This window comes from Australozyma saopauloensis, chromosome 4 (assembly GCF_035610405.1).
Source record: "Australozyma saopauloensis chromosome 4, complete sequence".
NCBI lineage: Eukaryota > Fungi > Ascomycota > Pichiomycetes > Serinales > Metschnikowiaceae > Australozyma > Australozyma saopauloensis.
In genome coordinates, this window is record NC_086134.1 from 17308 (window position 1) to 37521 (window position 20214).

The following is a 20214-nucleotide window of genomic DNA, read 5'->3' on the forward strand; positions in this document are numbered from 1 at the left end:
AGTCTCCTTCATGAGCTCGTCTAAAAACACATAATGAAGTTCACCTTTTTGAGACGGAGCGGAATTAGCACGCAGCTTGAGTGTTCTCTCAACAGTTCTCATTGCAAAATCATGAACATTCGCGACAGCACTGCGGAATTTTGAGGAGTTGAAGAACCAATAGTATTCGAAGAACAATACTCGGAAAAACAGGTATTCTTGCACGTACAGGAGGGATTGATCGAATTCAATTTTTCTCTTCAAATCTTCTTCGTCAATATTTCCGTACGGAAGCTCAAATTTCAAGGAGGAGACACTTTCACCAAACAAAAATTCAGTGGATGCATCCATTGTGAGCCTATGAAACAATCTTTGTATATCGAACGACTTCCCTTTTCTCATGAGAATGAGTTCTTTCAAGACTTTAACATGGGGCTCGAGCATACTTACGTGAGAGATCTGTTCTCTCATGAACTGAGGTTTGAGCATCTCCCTCAGATGTTTCCATCTCTCACCTTCTGCTACAAATATTCCCTTACCGAGCAATGGCCCGAATGCCGTGGGACGACTACCCAAATTCCAGTCCTCCACATGCTTCCCCAAAATCCATTTTACATTCTGAGGACTCATTGTGAGAACCACAGTGTTTCCTAGGAAGCTTGTTTTAAGGGTATGTGTTTTTTCTTGATCAAATCGGCTCTTGTAATTATCGAAGAATTTTCCCGACGAACTCAATTTGCGCACTTCCAATATTCTTTCCTTTAGCGAGATCGAGATGCTCTTTATTGGCTTCGTACCCCATTTCTTGCTTAAATGCTTTATGGTGTTAATTCTTTGCAACTTTCTTGCAAGAAAGAGCGCCAACACAACTAAAAGTAATAAAATCCAATTGTCTTGTTTCCATTCTGGTAATTTCATATTGAAGTTGCCTTAAGGAAGTTGGCCTTTGACAATTGATCAAGATGTGGGGTAGAGAAACAGCAGAAAGACCTTATGCAGGAAGTCTCTACCTGCCAAGTGGAACAGCATTCTTTATCTTTAACTACCAAGCAACTCGATATAAGTAGTGGATGTAAAAAAAAAAAGGAAATAAAAAATATAATCAAGCGATTCACAAGACTCGCACAGAATTAATAGAATGTTATTTGAGACTATGACTTCAACTGATCGTCAATTTCTAGATTCATCCTTCGACTACTTCGAATTTGCTGGAATAATGAGAATTAAACATTAAATTGAGTCTAATTAGTTGCATAAACAATTTTTAAAAAACTCTCTAAACCAAAGCGGCAAGGGCTGCAACGGCTCCAAGGGCAGCGGCAGGCACAATGTTAGCAACACCATTGACGGAGGCAATAATCGATGGACTTCCAGAGCTGGCGGAACAAGAAGTACAGTTAAGAACGGAGGAGGTTGAAACGACGCTCTTAACTGATGCCGCGGTCGAGACAGAGGAACGAGCGGAAGAGAGAGCGGAAGAAAGTGCGGAACCAGCAGAGGAACCGGCAGCTGAGATAGCAGACGAAGTAGCAGGAGCTTTGATGGAACTGGACGAGGCAATTTGAGAAATAGAAGCAGAGGTCGTGGTTACTGCTGGACTGGAAGAGGTAATTGGGGCTATTGAAGATGCTGATGCACTAGCGGTTGAGGAAGCAGCTTGTGGAGTCGAAGAACTTGCAGGAGCAGCTTCAGAAGTAGAAACAGCAGTACTTGTCGATGTGGTAGATGCTGCCACCGTTTTCTGTCCAGCAGAGCTTAAAGCACTCGAAGCATCAGCATTGAGCATCCAGAAGGGCAGCCACACACCTGCAGCAGAGCAAGAGGCAACTGCAACGTTAGAAGCAGAAGAAACATCAGCACCAGAACAGTTGTCTGCAATACATTGAGCCACAAGGGAATTCCATTGAGGCATCACACAAAGACATCCAATATCCCAGTATGGACATGGAGTGTTTGCAGTAGATTTTTTGACACACTCTTTGGCACATTGAGGAAAGGTGTCGTAAACCTTATCGGCAAAGCCGTTAATAGTTGCCGTTCTTGCGACAGAAGGAAATGTCGCGTAGGGGTTCTCAGCGGCGGCTGCAACTGCGGCGATGGAAATAAGCGAAAGAGTGGTAGACTTCATAATGGTTGATGATTGAAAAAAAATCTCTAGGGTTGGAAGGTCTTTTATACCCCATTTACCACCGGCCGGGGTACTTGTTTTTCGCTCTCGGCTAATTAGTAACGGTTATGAACTCTGCAGGTACAGTATAACTCTAAATATGCTAGACCGAGCATGGAGAAGAATTCACCCAATGGCGGCTAAATTGGGCCCCATTACTTGTTGTCAAGAAAAGGGTATATGAAAGTAATTCAATGTGCTACCGATAAGCCCGACTGAGCCGCAAAATTTTTTTAATCCAACTCTCAGTAAAATGATGAAGAACTTGCGGTCTTTGAAACCTTAAGCTATTGAGATACGAAATATATTGAAGGAATAGACCAAATTTTTTATTGGGGACTCAAATAGCTATGAACGACTTACTGCATTATCTATCCGATCTGCGTCGAGGCCCCGATTAGGCCACTAAAACAAAGATAGGAATGAACAAAACCGCCCAGAATTCATTCACAGAGTTATGAGACCCTCTGTTTTGACGGGTAACAGAAGTTTGGCTCTGAGTCAGGGAAGATTTTGCAGATGTTTCGCTCGCCAAGGATGCGCTTACGCGCGAGGTGGTATTTGGCGCCGATACGGACATTGGCTGCAAATTAGAAGATAACGCTGTACTAGTAGGTGCAGCCGATACCTCCGCTTGATTCACACCAGCTGCCCGAGAAAGAGCCGTAGACACCGAAGCAGGCATCATCCAGAGATTAGCTCCAACGCTCGAGCACAACGAGTAAGCTAACGACGTTGCAACAACAAGTTCTGATCCTGAACAGGATTGTGCAATGCAGCCTGCAACCTGACCAGACCATTGAGGCATAATGCACAAGCACCCAGTATCCCAGTATGGGCATGGAGTATTTCCAGTAGAGAGATCAACGCAATCAGAGGCACAAGAGGGTAACTTGGCTTTGATAGGGTCAGCGAATCCATTGATAGAAGCAGTTTTTGGGACACTAGGGTAAGTTGACCAATTGTCAGCACTGCTCTTGGAAACAAGAGCAAATACACAAACGAACAATTTCCAGTTAATCATAATCAAAAGTTTTATTCTTATCAAGTAGTATGTATGATTTGAGTATAGATTGAGAGAGTGCGCTTTAATACCTGTTCTGGACCTCTCCGTGTATTATCTTGGAAAGCCGATCTCGGAGTACATTAAAAGCACTTTCATTTTTCATATAGCTGATAATGGCGTAGTAACGAGAAAATATATAAAACATACCATCAAATTTTAAATATTTGCTTTCATAGCCAATTTCGATTTAGTCCCCTAAGAGAAGCACTTTAACTTCAATGCCTGAAAACTCCGATAAATAAATCTACCAGAATCAATAGATCGAGAAAGATATCAAAATACCGAAAAGTCCGGATTCACCCCTGATCAGATTGGCCAAGAATATGATATGAACCTTTGTTAAGTGAACATTCCCGGGCTCCTTCTTACAAATAAGTCACTACTATCAGAGACTAACGATTTGCTAAAAAATTTCCGTTGTCAATTTTCTCTATTATAGTATTTCTTCAGCACTGGGATAATGGCAATTCCTCTCAAAGAACAGTATCACGTTGAAAGGGAAAGGAACTTGAAATTCCTCGTTCTTTCTCTCATTACAAATCTATTGCTACCATTTATACATGGCATTTTGTTCTTATGGATCCCTTGGTTCTTGAGATCCTGGAGATCTTCCAATAGCTTGCGATTTCTTCCATACTTCTATTTCTTGAAGCTAAGCGAGACCTTCTCTCAAACACACAGAATCAAACTTTTTAGAAAAGATTTCTATTTCCAACCCAGTCTTATTCTAACTGCAACTCTTCATGTTGGCTTGAATGGTTTTTTTTGCATAGCACAAACCGCTGAGATCAATTACGAACCTCAGTCTTATATAGTATCAAAGCGGCTTGGACTGATTAGCGTCGCACAAGTGCCTGCAATCTTGTTGTTTGTGACAAAAAACAACTTCATTTCTGCTATTTCAGGTCTTCCTACAGACAAGTCGGTGTTCTTTCATAAGTGGCTCGGACGGTTTCTGTTTCTTTCGGCTATTCTCCACATGTCTTTGTCACTTCAATACTGGATCGGGCTCAAATTTTACATCATGGTAAGAATTCCCCCTCAAATATTCGGATTCATTGGCTTTTCATGCTTGGGAATGATGAACTTGGGTTCATTGAGATTCATCCGAAATTATGCGTTTGAGCTCTTTTTAGCTCAACACCGTATTTTTAATTTCATTTTCCTATTATTAATTTATTTCCACAACAAAAGGGCTCGATTTCCGGTTCTTCTTGGTGTCCATTTGCTTGTTTTGGACAGAATTGTTGGAAGAGTCATGGGAATTGTTCACAAAAGAAACGGTCCAACAAAAGGTAAATGCGACTTTGAAATTCTTGATGATGACACTTTAAGGGTCAGTATTCCCATAAGCATCTCCAATTGTGATTCTCTGAAATGGTGGTGGTGTTTCGTCCCTCGTTATGGTAATTGGAGGGCAGGCCAGCACGTGTTATTCAACTGCAACAAGGTCGCATTGCTTGCGTATCACCCGTTCACTGTGGCATCTTTGCCAAGTTGCGGAAAAATGGTCATAGTTATCAGGAAGAAGGGAGGTTTTACTAAAAAATTGCACAACAAGCTCCAGAAGATGGCAGAGGAAAAGGACGAAGAGAGCAGCATTCAGTCGCAGGATGCAAACATCAATGACCTGAGTTCGTCAAGTTCCATTAAGAAGGAGCCTTTTGAGATTTCGACCATATCGGAGGTCAACCTTCGCAAGCTAGTTTCTGGGTTTCCAAAAGGAATGATTTATAATATGAAGGCAGGTATAAATGGACCATCTGGAGGAAATTACCAGCCTTTGTTAAAGTTTGAGACAGTGCTTCTCTTTTCGGCAGGATCGGGTTCATCCTTCACTTTACCCGTTGCACTAGAACTCTTGAGGGAACTTGAAAAACGGAATGAAATGAACGACTTTTTGTATCGACCACAAAAATGCGAAGTCGAAATCCACGCAACGTTTCAGAAGATTGCCCATTTGAAGTGGTATGATCATATTTGGAGTGATTTTTACCCATATCTAGATTCCGGACGAGCAAAGTTGTTTTTATATTTCACGAAAGAGACTTATGGTGAACTGGAGCTAGGAGAAAAAGTTGAAGATTTGACGATGGCGTCTTCGCAAGATCAGTCGGTTAGCGATATTTCTTGTATCGATGGTACAGAAATCAAATACAAACGCCCCGATGTTAAAGAAATCGTAACGAAGGCTGTCAGAGAATTAAGCTCAAACAAATATCGCCATTCGTTAGCTTGCTTAGGATGCGGACCAACTGAGTTCAATTATTCGATAGGTGAAGCATGCGATGCAAATCGTTGGAAGCGGGACGCGCCGGAAATTTACTGCTATAGGGAGTCATTTGATTGAATAACAAGACGATATTGTCGAAGCTGATGAAAGCATTTGAAGTAGTCCCTTCCTCCGAACATTGATTTTAAAAAGATTTAGTAGCAGATGCCCAGAATTTCGCATTCCGGGGTCAAATCTGTTTTGAGATTGTGCCGGAATGGGTGCAAAAAATGCTGAGGTATACACAGGACGAACGGACACGGTTTGTGGGGAAATTCCACCCTCCAAGATCATATAAATTCCATGTAGATCCACAAAAAACTCTATGTATTGAATTCAAAGACTCATTTAATACTCAAATTACAAGAATGTTTAATAGATTCAGTTCTAGGCGTTCTGTCGTCTATTCTTGCAAAGGAATGGTCGCCTCATCGCAGCCTTTAGCCAATGCAGCAGGAATTCGAATTTTGGAAAAGGGAGGAAATTGTGTGGATGCAGCGGTTGCTGTATCCGCTGCCTTGTGCGTAACAGAACCTCCATCTACCGGAGTCGGTGGTGATTGTTTTGTTCTCTTTTATGATGGTGAGACCAAAGAGGTGCACGGAATTAACGGAAGTGGCAAGGCACCTGCTGATCTCTCGATTGAAGTTGTTCGTGAAAAAGAAACTGAAATCATAGGTCCAAGATTACCGCTCCGCAACGTGCATTCAGTCACAGTCCCAGGTGCTATCGCTGGTTGGCTTGATGCTATCGAAAAATGGGGCTCAAAAGCCGTCAGCTTAGAAGAAATTTTCGCTCCTGCCATTAGTTTGGCTGAAAATGGGTTTGCTGTCGCTGAAGTATCAGCTCAAATATGGAGAGATGCACTGAATGATTTAATAAGGATGAGTGGTGACAACGCAAAAACATTCTTGAATGAGGACGGTTCATTTTGTGAAGAAGGCCAAATCTTCCGCAACCCAAAACTCGCAAGCCTTTTTCGTAAAGTTTCATTGGAAGGTAAGGATGGATTTTATAGAGGAGATGTTGCTGAGAAAATAGTTGAGAAGATTCGAGACTTAGGTGGAGTGATGCAGCTCAGTGATCTCGCCAACCATACATCAAAGTTTGTTGACCCTATCAAGTTGAGCTTCATGGGAAAGCTGATCTGGGAGATTCCCCCAAATGGCCAAGGCATTGTCGCATTATTTGCTTTGGGATACATCAGAGAGTTGGCGGATCAGAGGAAAATAGATCTTGAGTCTCTCGAGCACAATCTGGCCGAATATTTACACCTTTTGATTGAAGCGTTAAAGTTGGCATTCTACGATTCCGAGCACTTTGTGGCAGACCTTGACTTTCATAAGGACATAGACTTGGAGAAAGCAATATCTAAGGGATTCATTGAAGAACGCTCGAGGCTTATTGATATGAAGAAAGTCTTAACAAGAGAAGATGTGGACATTGTTCCAAATCCTATGTATCAGTGTGATACTGTTTACTTCACAGTCACAGATCAAGATGGAAATGCTTGCTCTTTTATTAATTCCGTTTTCTCTCCTTTTGGATCGTGTATAATCCCCGATGATTATGGATTTGCCTTGCAAAGCCGTGGAGCAAACTTCAATTTAAGTCACAAGGCGATTAATTGCCTCGAAGGAGGTAAGAGACCATATCACACTATCATACCTTCTCTCATCACTGATGACAGCACTGGGGAGCTATATGCATCTGTCGCTTGTATGGGCGGATGGGAACAACCACAAGCCCATGTTCAAATATTTCTCAATCTAGTTTTGTTTGGATTCTCACCACAGGAGGCACTTGATGCACCTAGATTTTGCCTCGAGCCGGATGAGTCAGGGAGACATTTAGATGTTGGCAAAGGGTCTTTTGGGCCAGTCTCAACTCCTGCAACATTGGTTCGCTTAGAAGAAGGAATAACTTCCGAGGTCTTCGAAACGTTGCGCCTAATGGGTCACGAAGTGAACATGGTAACAGGGCATGCTCGCGAAGTCTTTGGAAGAGCACAATGCATAAAAAATATCGTTAGACAAGGAAAGCGAGCATGGGCAGGTGGTTCTGATATGAGAGGAGATGGTGCAGCAGTGCCTCAGATTTAAATTGAATGCGATGAATAACTACTTAAATTATTAAACATATACGATAAGTAGTGTATACGTTATACTTCATATTAAATGGTGCAAATACTAACTGGTAATAGCCAGGTATAAACCAAAGATAGGAACCTGTCCACTGAGAATACCACCAATAAATCTAAATACGGCGTTGAGGTAAGCTTTGTTTCCAATAATGATTCCAGCAACTTGAGGAACTACGCCCGATTGTAGGAGGGAGTTCCAAAGAATTGAAAGGGTAATAATTTTCTTTGAAATGAGATCATTGAGTAGCTCGACAACAAAGGTGTAGAAACCATCATCAATGAGCGCATTGTACACAACATTAACAGCAAGACCCGACTTCAGCAAAGACTCGAATATCTCCTCGATGTTTGAGTCTGTTCCAATGATGCTGATGATAGCTTGATAAATTGATCCTAAATTTAAAAGATTCACATCTTTTTTCTCCAAGACTACCTTGGCCATAATTGCGCTAAATAGCTGATCTGGCGTGACATCTTCTCTTTTGCTGTACTCGTTAATATCGATGTCCTTAAACTGTTCAAGCTGTTCCCGAGAGAAGAGTCCTCCAACTAAATTACCAAGGCCACCGATGATACCACCTAAACCGCCGCTTCCATTATTGTTGTTATTGTTGTTGCTACTAGTCCCGGAGGTAGGTGCAGCAGTGGTTCTAGTTGATATCAATGGAGTCAGAACAGACAAAGTAGGAGCAGCTGCGGTAGAGATTGTCTGACCCAAGCCCGTCAATGGTAAATTGTTCTGCAATTGGCTAGTTGTGGTAGCCCGCGTAGTCGGAGTCAGTTGTATAGTAGCAGCCACAGTCGCAACGGTTGCAGATGTAGTTGGTGCATTGTTTTGGAATAAGTTGGAGAGGATCGGAACGCCACCAAAAATGTTGCCCGTACCCGCAGTTGACGAGCTTCTCGAGGAGGTTGTTGCAGCCGATACGGCAAGTGTTGAAGCACCTCTTGTAGTTTGCGTTGCTGAAAGAGGAGAAGATGAAGAGGAAGTTTGTCCACCATTGAAGATTCCGAAAGGGTCTAAAAAGGAGGGAATATTGCCGAAAATTCCACCCGATGAGCCTGTGTTACCTGTATTGCCAGTTGTAGAGTTCGTGGAGTTTGTAGAACCACCAAGCAGGGAGCTATTCCCACTGGAGTTTCCCCCAATGTTTAACCAAGGAAATAGAGATCCCAAAAGTCCACCTGATGATCCACTTCCATTTCCACTGAATGCTCCACTTTTCACGGATGCCTTGTATGCTTTGATGATATCTATCAAACCAGGGTATATCTCGAAATGAATGACAACAAGCATAACAAGATCGGTTGCTAGACCAGAATCTCCTGCTGATTTTAAAATCTGAGTTAATCCCTTCTCTTTTATGAAAGCTTCCACAAAGCTTATAACCTGTTGACGGACAAGCTCGACTTGAAGTGCCCCTCTAGCCAACTGGATCGTGGCAGTATTGTTCAATTGTGTGAATAAAAGAGTGAGGGCCTGAATATCTCTCTTATCGGTGCCAATGTCAGAGATCAATAGATTGGCACTTTCATCGTAAACAGATCTTTGTTCTAGCGAAGTGCCTCCGATAGAATAGTATGGCTTGACAGGAAGAGAGAAAGAGACTCCCAAAAACGTTGTTAACCAAAGAATGGGGAGTGAGATCTTCATTCTGAATGGCTGCAAAAAAAGTGAATGTAGGACTTTGCAATAAATCATGTCAGGCGATTGCCCGAATATATACAGAAATATAATCTCAACACAGGAAGCTCATTTGGGAAATGCCTAATAGCATTAAATTCATTTTGTATTACCGTTTAAAGTAAATTCGAAATCCGATTGCCATATTGGGTATATGGAAATGAACGGATTTATCTGCAGTACACCCATATGCGGTAATAAGAGAATTATAGAGTCAAGGTTCAGATCAGTCCCAAAATCTGCAATAAACCAAAACTAATGATAAAACGTGTCTACTCACATCCTCGTATTATATTTTTTGAGCGTAAAGTATTGTACTTCTTGTATTAGTTGCGGATGCTAGTATAATTAGATCTGAGATGAGCCATTTTGGGAATGAGAGTTGACACTCCAAACGGACAAATCATCCATACAATCCATTATTGTCTTTATCAAGTCATCAAGTTCGCTGGCCACCCACTTTATAATATGGTAGTCAGTGGCTTCCCACGATCTCAGATTAATTCTCAAGGCCAGTGATTTGGCTTCTAATCCGTTTGGCACTCTTGACTTAACCATCCAAGCTGAATTTTTTTGCAGAGAGCTCCTTGACAAATTACTTTCTGGCCATATAGAATAGGGCAATGAGAGATGGCTTTCGATACTCTCGTCAAAATCGGATGATTTCAGCACTGGACGGGAATTGTAAATGCTTGACAGGTTTTCATTTTGGAACAGAGGATGACCCATATGGCTCTTGCCATGTAGGGGCAATACTGGAGATGATGAATCTTTTGAATGACTCACTTGAAATTGCCAACTTTCTGCCTTTGTTTTGGGAGTCCTCGTATCTTTCAAAAATTTTGTGTAAATCTTTGAACTGGGGCACTTTTGCACAAAAACAGGAAAACTTGATACCGGTTCCCGGATACTATGAGGTGAGAATTGGACTGGCGAAAAGCAAGGAGGTGTACGAGGATGAAAGAATTCACAACACCTCGACGTTTTCTTCCAGACAGCTATGTGATTCAATGTTGCAACATTTGGAGAGTACGAGCTGATGTTCATGTAGGGCAGAGAATTATCATCTTCTAGGCTCAAGACATCATAAAACATTGCTAGACTTGACCGGCGAGCGTTTTCTAATCGAGGTTTTTCTAATCGAGGTTCCTACGTGGGTATGTTGGTGATTTTGGGTTTGTGAACTATTTTGCAGCCATCACAGAGGCGAGGTGAACATTAAAGAGTTTCTGAGATTTAAAGATGAGACAAAATAACCAAAAAATAGAAGACAAAAAACAAAAGCCATTCAACGAAGTGGGATTAAAAATTTGGAACAAAAAACCTTTTTAAAGTCGACTTGTTTGTTTTTCATGTAGTATTGCGAGTGCAACAGTGAAGGGCTAGCCGCAGAGTCATATTTGAACTGAAGATAGCCATGTTCAATGTGCACAAACATATGTCATGGATTAATTCGATTCCCAAAGCTATTTCGTTCATTCAGTGGTACAATCCAATATAGCTTCACCATTGACATTATTTTTCTTTCGATGTTCTATTCTCCTTCAATTCATGAATTGCATGTATTAATTTGCTTAAAATTACCAAGTAAAGGCTCTTAATTTATTTTGTTCAAGAAATGAAAGAAATATCTGTCATTCGACTTATTTTGTCTTTGGTCGCTAATCACTCAATTCTCAATACCAACCGAGGTACTCTTCAATAACGCAGTTGCAATATTTAATTAAAAAACATTGAGTTTGTCATACAAAAGTGTCACATTGTTACAAATGTTTTTACCCAACAGACGGCTTTTCCCGGAGCTCTTGCTTTCGCTCCGCCCGGCGATTCTCGCAATCATCCTACTCTGTGCACTGCAGCCCTATTCTTCCCGGGATACCCCAGGTTTTTCCCCGGACTACTCCATCACATATTTTTCATTATAGGGGCCAACACAAAAGCGCGTCTTATTAGACCCTTGTCCCTTATCATCTCTTTATTTATTATTAAGCATTTAAATGACTAAAAGATTAAGTCCCCTGGAGAAGCAAGCACGAAAACCCACTCTGAGAGCGTGTACATTCTGTCATTCAAAGCATCTACAATGCCTGAACTTTCGACCATGCGTAAATTGCGTGAAAAGGAATATTGCACATCAATGCACCGATATTGTCAGAAAAAGGGCAAAATATATGGCGAAATCAGATGAACGTCACATGACTAGTTTAGTCAAGGAGGAGCTGACTGAATCTGTGAACCAGGCAGATCTTGTCCGAAACAGACAACAGCAAGAGTTGGAGGAGCAGAGGCAAGCTCTTGAATTCCAACCACATGTATCCATTGGCTTGACACCGGATGCAGAAGTCAGAACTGACGTTTCCACCGCGTTTTCACCCGATAAGTCTACTATCTTGAGTCAGAATTCTGCAAACTCGGCTCAAAACACCATAGCAAATCTCTCTGCGTTTCACGAACCTATTAGAGAGTCACCGGGCTCAACGCCCTCTACTACTGCAACTGGCACTACGAATACAACAGCTAATTTCCACTCTAACTTTGTCAACCAGGAGTATATGATGCTAGGGGACCTTATATCAAAGCCATCGCTGCCTTCATCACTTGAATATTCAGCCCCAGCTGCTCCTCATATGGTTTCACCAGGTTTCTTAAGCGAACTAGAACTGGAAACAAACCATACTAGACCCTTCATTTCACTAGACACAGCAGACAAGAACGGAGAGCATTTAGATGAGCATCATGAACCTAATAAACCACAGTACATGTCTCCTTTGGTATCGCATCACATCTACCAAACGGTACAAGATATTTATTCGAATCCGGTCATAAATTTTGACTACCCGCTGTCGTATCACTCACTTACGTTCTTTCTACGCAATAGATTTGCAGTAAATGAAAAGAATTCGCCAACTGAGAAGACGACAAAACGGAAGAATTTCCTTATTATTCTCAAGCTAATAGCATCGTACAGACCAACCTTTATCAGTCTTCATAATTCGCTTTTGCAACCTTATGACATTCATTTCCTTGAAATGTCATTTCAACGTTGTTTACTTGATTATGAAAATCTCTCTCGTCTCAATGCATCTCCAACCATTATATGGCGCCGAACAGGTGAGATCGTTTCGATATCGAACGATTTAGTGAATCTATTGGGCCTCAGTAGCTCAGACATACTTTCGAAAAGAACTTTTATTATGGAGCTCATGTATGATGATAATTCTATTGTCGAATACTTCAGACTCTTCAAGTCAGTTGCTGTCGGAAACTTGCATCTGACTATCGTCACAAAATGCAAACTAATTAAAAGACTGGCAGGTGCAAAAATAGCACAAACTAATACAAAATTAGTTGATTCAGATTATATTGAATTTTGCTCGGTTTGGACAGTCAAAAGAGACTTATTCGACTTACCAATGATGATAGTTGGTCAATTTCTTCCAGTTTTGCCAACAAATGGGGGTATTAGAACCTATTGATATCATTTTGGTACAAAAAAGTCAAAGCAATTGGATAGGACGGATTCAACCCTGCAGATATCTCATTTTTACTCCTGCTCTGGTAGGATTTTGAATTGGTAATGCAAAATTCCGAGTTCCTGCGTTCCATTTCTTGGAACTCTACGCCTACTTAATTACGTAAGGGGCTATGGCTCTGAACTTTAATTACGGGGTCCAGAGATTGTTGTTCAGCTTCAAGGACACTGGCGGCTAAATATTCATAAACGAGGGGGACCCATACAAGCCCCATCAAACCGTAGGTAATAAAGGATGATGAATGAGCACACGACTTGATTTTGTAGATTTTTTTTAGAATTGACCATTTCCATTCAAAGTCAATTTAGTCACAAATTTACTTACTATTTGATCAGCAGATCGGACAATAGTAATCCGAAAATGGATGAGTTCGAGATCAAAAAGCCCCGCCCGTATGTCCAATTAATCGCTTATTCTTGGCCGCAGTGTCGAAGAACGATTCCGTCACCATTGTTGGTATTCATTGGGATGTACAGACACGAACATTGTCTCCGCTACACAATAGTATCGCGATCGTATCTTATCCAAAAATTCGTCAGACATTCTTATTTTAAAAAGTATATTGTTTTCGGAATTGCCCGAATTTTCAAAATGGTCCTTGTACTTCAACAATCCGTCATAGAAGCCAATGTCACTGCAGAAGACTAAACAAACGATATGGAAGACTCCAACGGTCTAACATTTCCCATCCGTTGTCTGGAACCTATTGTTAATCTGGTCAAGAAATCTCCGCTGTGATGTACAGTATCAGCCGCAATGCGTGTCCTCCATCGAAGGAAACGCCGCACACACTGCCAAATGGCTAAAAATCCCTTCTTGGACTAAATGTCCTTGAAATAACATCTCCTGTGTTTGCGCCGCATAGGGCGTTTTGCAGCTGGGCTGGAATGTCTCACTGCACAGTTGCCTCATTCAGATACCTCATCGAACCAAAAACAGAGAGTGCCACCTGGAAGGGAGAGACAAAAAAAAAAGCCGTAATAGTAGAGCATCTAGATTCGAATACCACTTACTCGGAGTACTCTTCAATGCCATTTTTGGCAAATTTTTCCTAGAGGTTCTGCGATGTCTCACAGTTCATGTAGACCGAGGATGTGAACGTATTTGCATATTGTCAAGTGCGTTCATCCATGAAAGGGATCAAGACTTCTGACTCGAGTCTCCTACGATTTGTATTCATTACTACGGTAAGCAGAGCGCCTAAGCTCCGTGGGTAAGTTTCAAATGTGATTTTCGGTAGTAATGAAGTCAAGCAGGACGGCAAAGCGTCAGAACTGACCAAAGTAGACTATTCCCCGATACACTACCCCATTTTCACTTGGGATATGATTTCTGTAAAGGATAAGGTGGCTATCTTGAAGTATCATAGATTACTTACGTATCGAGGCAGGCCCTTAAATAATGCAATGAAGTTAAGAACGGTCAAGCATACCTAAATTAAGAGTAGAAAAATTTCTCTTCTGGTTCTTTTCTACCTTACATACGAATTCTGTCCATCTCTTCCTTCCACACACACTTGAGGTCACGTGATGCTTACTTCTTGATCTGCGATGATCATCTCTTCTTGCAACACAACATGACTTCGGTATACGACGAGATTGAGATTGAAGATTTTACTTATGATCCCATCACAGAATTGTTTCAATACCCCTGCCCATGCGGTGACCGTTTTGCTATCGCATTAGACGATTTGAGAGACGGAGAGGACATCGCTGTTTGTCCTAGCTGCTCGTTAATGGTCAAGGTCATTTTTGAGGTGGAAGACTTAGATGAATTAATTCAATAGTGGTCACTTCGTTGATCTATTCACCGTTTACATGACATGAGAAGTCCACGACTTCTTTCTGATAAGGCCTTCCCACTTGGTTGCCTCAATGACTAGTCAAATTTCGAGAGACCTTTAGTCGGTATCAACGAAGCTCTGATTTTAGCTCCTCTTGATAAATTGGATGCTATAAATACACATCCAATTGCTTGTGTGGTATGTGAAATTGTCTTTTTGGTTTGAGCTAAGTGACGTTTGCCACCGGGTTTCATTTAAGGGGGAGAGTCTTAATCAGCAAATCAATGTCCAAACCAAAGATCCTTTACGAGACTTACATCTTTCTCTCTTTTTTGTTGGGTTTGGGACTTCACTATCGAAAACCGTATTCATTAATATAACCCAATCTGGAAGATGGATAAGATAAAAAAACATCGAAATCGAGCTCCAACGATATTCGTGCCCAATTTGATGATGGATGCATCAAAAATTTAACGAGGATTTAGCCAAGATACCGAAGTGGGAGTGGTATCATACAAAAAAATCACTGGTCTGAAGCTGAATTGGATTTCTGCTGCTCCTCCTAGATAAGGCGCCTCGTTTCGGATGCCTCGCATTTTGCCGGAACAGACATGATGACATCGCTACCCTGGAATGTATCGAACGTTGCGTCACTAAAAGTATCATTATGACCAAGGCGCTGTCTCAGCCACTCTTCTGATGAACTTTTGTTTGAATGTTCACATGTATACACGTGCTTATTCTAAGAACGTGTTTGGGTGACTAACCCAGATTTCGCTAGTTTTGTTTACTGTAGCCTTCAATTCCATACGTGCACGTCCAAACGTAAGGGCGGCTGGGTAGTTGAGAGGCAGTCATGGTTGGCTATCAAGCGCAAAATATGCCACAGAGTACGATGGTTGCATATGCTTCATCCCCTTTACGGATACCATTGTGGTTTGAATCCCCACTCACCAGTCTCCAAACGGAGCCTGTACATTATGTTATGAGATAGAGCATACAAGCAAAGATAACATTGCCAAATAAATGATATCCTTTATTAGATCATTGAGGTCATTGACAATGTCTGACTAGACATACGATAATGTCATTGGATCAGTAAAGTCCTGTCATGTAAGGAATTAATATATACTCTAAATTTTCATAACATATTATTAGGAGCACTGGGAGAGAAAAGCGTCCTTAAACACAATTGACGGAATGATTGCCGCCAGCGCTGATATTTGCTCACACCCTTGCCTTTAGAAATTTACGAAGTGTAATATTTTAAGCACAACTTATCTAGACCGGAATCTGCACCATGGCCTATCTTAAGGTTTCCAAGACGCAGGCCACATATCTGCTCATAATTAGACCTGAATACAAAACATGCGCCCGCAGTCAAGAAGTAAGTAAACGACTTCTGTGTGGTAGAAACATCGCTCATAACAATCTACCAGCATGTAAGTTCCTTAGCAAAGGGAGCGTGTGCCAAAAACCTCGTGCAAACATGGTGATCATAGGCAGCAGTTGCCTCCGTACTAGTGTATCCGTACATAATTGGCAATCGATACCATCACTACATGGGGTGGGGGGTGCTATCTTGGTTTAACATCTTCACCATTGTAGAATGGCAACTTTTGCCCAGCCACGTGTGGAAACATACGAACTATCCAGTTGAAAGTTCTCCAGGCAGGACTCGTCTATAGCTGGGTGATTTTTGTAGAGTGTTAAATGGAATAGGGCCAGTTCTGACTTCGCTTTTCCTTTGTTTGTAGATCGAACACTCAATCCGGTGTTTCTATAGCATACACAATCTCATTGGTTTCTATAACATACACAATCTCATTGAATATTCCTATACATGCTTTCTTTTCAAAGAGCCAAAAATGACGCGAACTACAACAGGCAGAAACCTGTAGAATGGATTGTAGCAGCAGGCGAAGAATTCGAGTTTAAAAAGTGCAAATATTGGCGAGTTAACGCGAGGCAAGTGGATGTTACATCGAATGTGCATTGCAGCTTATGCGGTACATTGCAGCACACTGCAGTTCAAATTGAGCATATTGGAACAATATTGAGAAACAAACAATACGCATTGACTTGTGCTGCCGAAAGATATGTAGTTACGGGCAACTGGTCTAGAATTCCATGAGCCCGTCAATGTTGATTTTACGACAACGCCCAATCTCAATAGTTCTGTCAAAGATTGCCATGTTCCTGTTCAACAATACCCATGTCATTACATCACCAAGACTTTTGACTGTGCCCCGCATGTAGGAATACCAGGTGGTTAGTCTCCCAGCATGGTCGAGATGTTCCGTCGCCAGAAACAACGTTTCTAACCATTCGCGGTAAGATAAACAGTGCGGAAAAGAAATGAAAGAAAAAGGAAAGATCCAATAACCTAGCTCCAAATCGATACAACGAAACCTGCAATAGATTTACACAGGATGCATACCGGAGCCCGCTCATTTTCTATAGGCCTTTGCTCATTATCTCGGAATAATATAGTAAATACATGGAGTCAATGCGGAAGAACTCAATTCTACAAACTGTTGACTCGTAAAATCTTTGACGCATAGAACCAGGCGTCACTAACGTGGCGGACTTCTATTGGCAAATTGCAATTACTGACAGAGGTGTCACTGGGGTGATTTAGTCATTAAATGTTTCAAGACTTCAATGAAGTACAAGGGAAATTCTCACCAAGACACAAGTGAATGTTCCCCCGTCTTTGGGACCAATGTGTGCTTAGCACCGAACCGATCTAACAAACCTATCCCCAACGGTCCTAACAAGTGGCGGATACTATAGCCACCATGCATAATCCTAAGGTGTCTGTGAGTGAATGTATATCCACGCCTGCAGCATGCGCGTTTATGACGTGCGGTTCGGCAAACTCCCTGGCAATATCGTCTACTGGCAAATGGGCGGTAGCAGCCGAGACTTCGCATTGCCAAATTAGGAAATCCGAACGTGCATGCGTTGCGCTCCAACCCATTTCTGGCCGTTTTAAAGTGTTCCTTTTGTCGGATAAAACAAAACATACTTTCTGATTGCAGGCATCTACATATTGGTGAATATAATCTTTTATGAAGCTTTCGCACCAACCGATTGCGAGGCGCTAGGAAGACCGCCCTTTTCCAGAATTCTAAAAACCTTCACTGCCCAAACCTGTATGCGCGCTTTAGCGTCATACGTCATGCGTGATAGTAGTCTAATTTAACACAATATGCATTGAGCTCATAACGCTTCACCTCCCCCAACACCCCCAAGACCTGTTCTGGAGACTCATATCTACTTATAAACCTGCCAAATCCTACACGTGGAAATTCGTGTTTTTTCCATCCCGTACCTTTTACCTTTTGCCTTTTAAACAAGAGTGATTCTTCTTGTGTTGGAAAATTTTTTCGCCGCGCTCAGATAGTACTACATTTCCGCTTATCTGCGTTATTCTCCGGTTTTTATCCACCTCCTTGACTTCTTTGCCTTGTGAAGTTTTTATTCTTGTTTGTACCCTGATCAACGGGACATTCTTTAACTATCTGTGGAAGTATCTGTCTAAGATCTGCTTTCCGTATATTCTCCCTTCTACGGACAGTTTCACATCTCAAGCTCTTCTGTCAGTCACCAGTCACTTTCTGAACAAACCTGGAACCAGTGACTTGAACAATCGCACCAACCCGTAGATCTTCGAGTTTGATCGCGGCTTGATTATTTGTGCGATTACCTTCAGTTCTGTCAAAAATTCGGTGTGCTTTTAGCCGAGTTAGGCACCGCTTGCTTTTGTGTAACCATACTCGAACAATTCCTTTAACGACAAAGAGTTCAAGCATAGATCAGTACCTGTGACATACCCTCTCACCCTTCTTCAAAAATTACCTTTTGAGGGAGCACATATTCACCCCCTAGCACACATATTTTCTTTATCTACGGGTAAGAAATAGTCTAGCATAAGCACTCGTCATGCGGACTGCAACCCTTGCTAAAATGGACTATCCCCCTGGAATCATCCCATTTTCTCATTCTGAGGCACCTGAGAGTCCTCATCAACCAGAGCAAAAGGCTGGCACTATTCGTAGAGGTCCATGGAGTCCGGAAGAAGACCGTAGACTCATGGAAATAATCCTGTTGTACGGGCCTCTGAACTGGGTTCGGATCTCAGTACTGCTTGTGAGCCGATCTCCAAAACAGTGCAGAGAGCGTTACCATCAAAATCTCAAGCCTCTGCTTAATCGTAACCCGATCAACAGTGAAGAAGGCTTGCTAATTGAGAAATTAGTTCTGCAACATGGCAAAAAGTGGGCTGAGATTGCTCGTCACTTGCCTGGCCGGAGTGATAATGCCATCAAAAACTGGTGGAACGGTGGGGCTAATCGTCGGAGAAGAGCACTGCAAGTCCTGTTCTCTGATGAACATTCCCGAAGAAATCTGAATCAAGAAATCGTTGAAAAACATCATTCAACTTCTCATCCTGGTTTGAACAGGTCTTACTCCTCTGCAGTGTCGCTCACTACAACCGCCAATAGTGCACCTGGATCTCTTAGCGCACCAGCGGCTTCTGGCGCTTCGAATGCTGCTACTTCTTCTTCTTCTGTTTCTTCTACTGCTGCAGGATGGCGGAGACGTCTGACTGGTTTCTTGGTTCAAGCGCTGGCGCCACAGCCACAGCAGCAGGCTGCCAAACCCGAGCTTGCTCACATTGCGCACGTCCCAGTCGTGCAAGAAGCTGGGCCTCAAAATGTTTACGCGCTTCCGCATTACTTTAGTAAGAACCCTGATATTGCTTTCAACACGTCAATGTTTGGAAACGTCCCTAGTGCCGCCGTTGGGGCACCAGGGGGTCAAGTAGCTGTGGCTGGGATTCCTACTCAGCCAGGCCAACCTTGTAACCCACAAGCTAACATTGTTATGCCACCTGCCCACGCAAAGCTCGACGCTGGTCTCGCCGATCCTTCTCGTGTTAATTATAGATATATGTCTATTCCTCTGCACATGCCTCAATTCATGCTCCACTCTCCAGGTGAAGCTCCACAAGCGGCTGCACTCCAACCGCCAGCGCTTGTGTCTCTCCCATCATCTTCCTTTAATGCCAGCAGAAATGGCAGTATCACATACGAGTATGGACCATCATATCCACCATACATGTCTCCATATTCCGTAATAGCTCCCAACTCTGCTATGTCTTCAGTTCTGAGTGGCCAGAGCCTGCGCAGGCCCCTGGTCATCCCCTCGGCATTCCCATCATCCATTCCTTCCTCACTTCCTTCCGCTGTCTCGACGGCTATTCCTCAGGTTTTTCCTGGTTCTTCTGTAGCTCAGCAGGCTTCTGCTGCAAATGGAGCAGTCCACCCACTCACAATCAGTACAAAGGACGCACCAGATGCTGGCAAGACTCGATCATCTTTGCGTAACTCATCCAGTTCAACAGATACTAGTAGAGGACACGCAGATTTGCCTGGTCTGAGTCCGCTCGCTGTCAGAAAGGTAGGAAAGAGATCTATCGATGAGACAGAGGATGGGCTGTCAGAGATTGAGGACAAAAAAATGTGTGTATCTAACCTTATCAACTGACAGTGTCAGTTGAATTTGATGACCTTGACAA

The 20214-nt window shown here is 42.3% G+C and overlaps 5 protein-coding genes across 5 annotated transcripts; 4 read left to right on the top strand and 1 right to left on the bottom strand.

Annotated features, from left to right (window-relative positions):
• Positions 1–5714: 5714 nt before the first annotated feature.
• PUMCH_003040 (uncharacterized protein) lies at positions 5715–7586 on the top strand (the record flags this gene model as incomplete). The annotated part of the gene is made up of 1 exon (XM_063022025.1): positions 5715–7586. The coding sequence occupies one exon, from the start codon at positions 5715–5717 to the stop codon at positions 7584–7586; it is 1872 nt and encodes a 623-aa protein (XP_062878095.1).
• Positions 7587–7673: 87 nt separating this feature from the next.
• On the bottom strand, positions 7674–9329 carry PUMCH_003041 (uncharacterized protein; the record flags this gene model as incomplete). The annotated part of the gene is made up of 1 exon (XM_063022026.1): positions 7674–9329. The coding sequence occupies one exon, from the start codon at positions 9327–9329 to the stop codon at positions 7674–7676; it is 1656 nt and encodes a 551-aa protein (XP_062878096.1).
• Positions 9330–11308: 1979 nt separating this feature from the next.
• Positions 11309–12787, top strand: PUMCH_003042 (uncharacterized protein; the record flags this gene model as incomplete). The annotated part of the gene is made up of 1 exon (XM_063022027.1): positions 11309–12787. The coding sequence occupies one exon, from the start codon at positions 11309–11311 to the stop codon at positions 12785–12787; it is 1479 nt and encodes a 492-aa protein (XP_062878097.1).
• A 1633-nt stretch (positions 12788–14420) lies between these two features.
• PUMCH_003043 (uncharacterized protein) lies at positions 14421–14630 on the top strand (the record flags this gene model as incomplete). Its single annotated transcript, XM_063022028.1, has 1 exon — positions 14421–14630. One exon carries the CDS (start codon positions 14421–14423, stop codon positions 14628–14630), a length of 210 nt encoding a protein of 69 aa, XP_062878098.1.
• A 3945-nt stretch (positions 14631–18575) lies between these two features.
• PUMCH_003044 (uncharacterized protein) lies at positions 18576–20183 on the top strand (the record flags this gene model as incomplete). The annotated part of the gene is made up of 1 exon (XM_063022029.1): positions 18576–20183. The coding sequence occupies one exon, from the start codon at positions 18576–18578 to the stop codon at positions 20181–20183; it is 1608 nt and encodes a 535-aa protein (XP_062878099.1).
• Between the last annotated feature and the right edge of the window lie 31 nt (positions 20184–20214).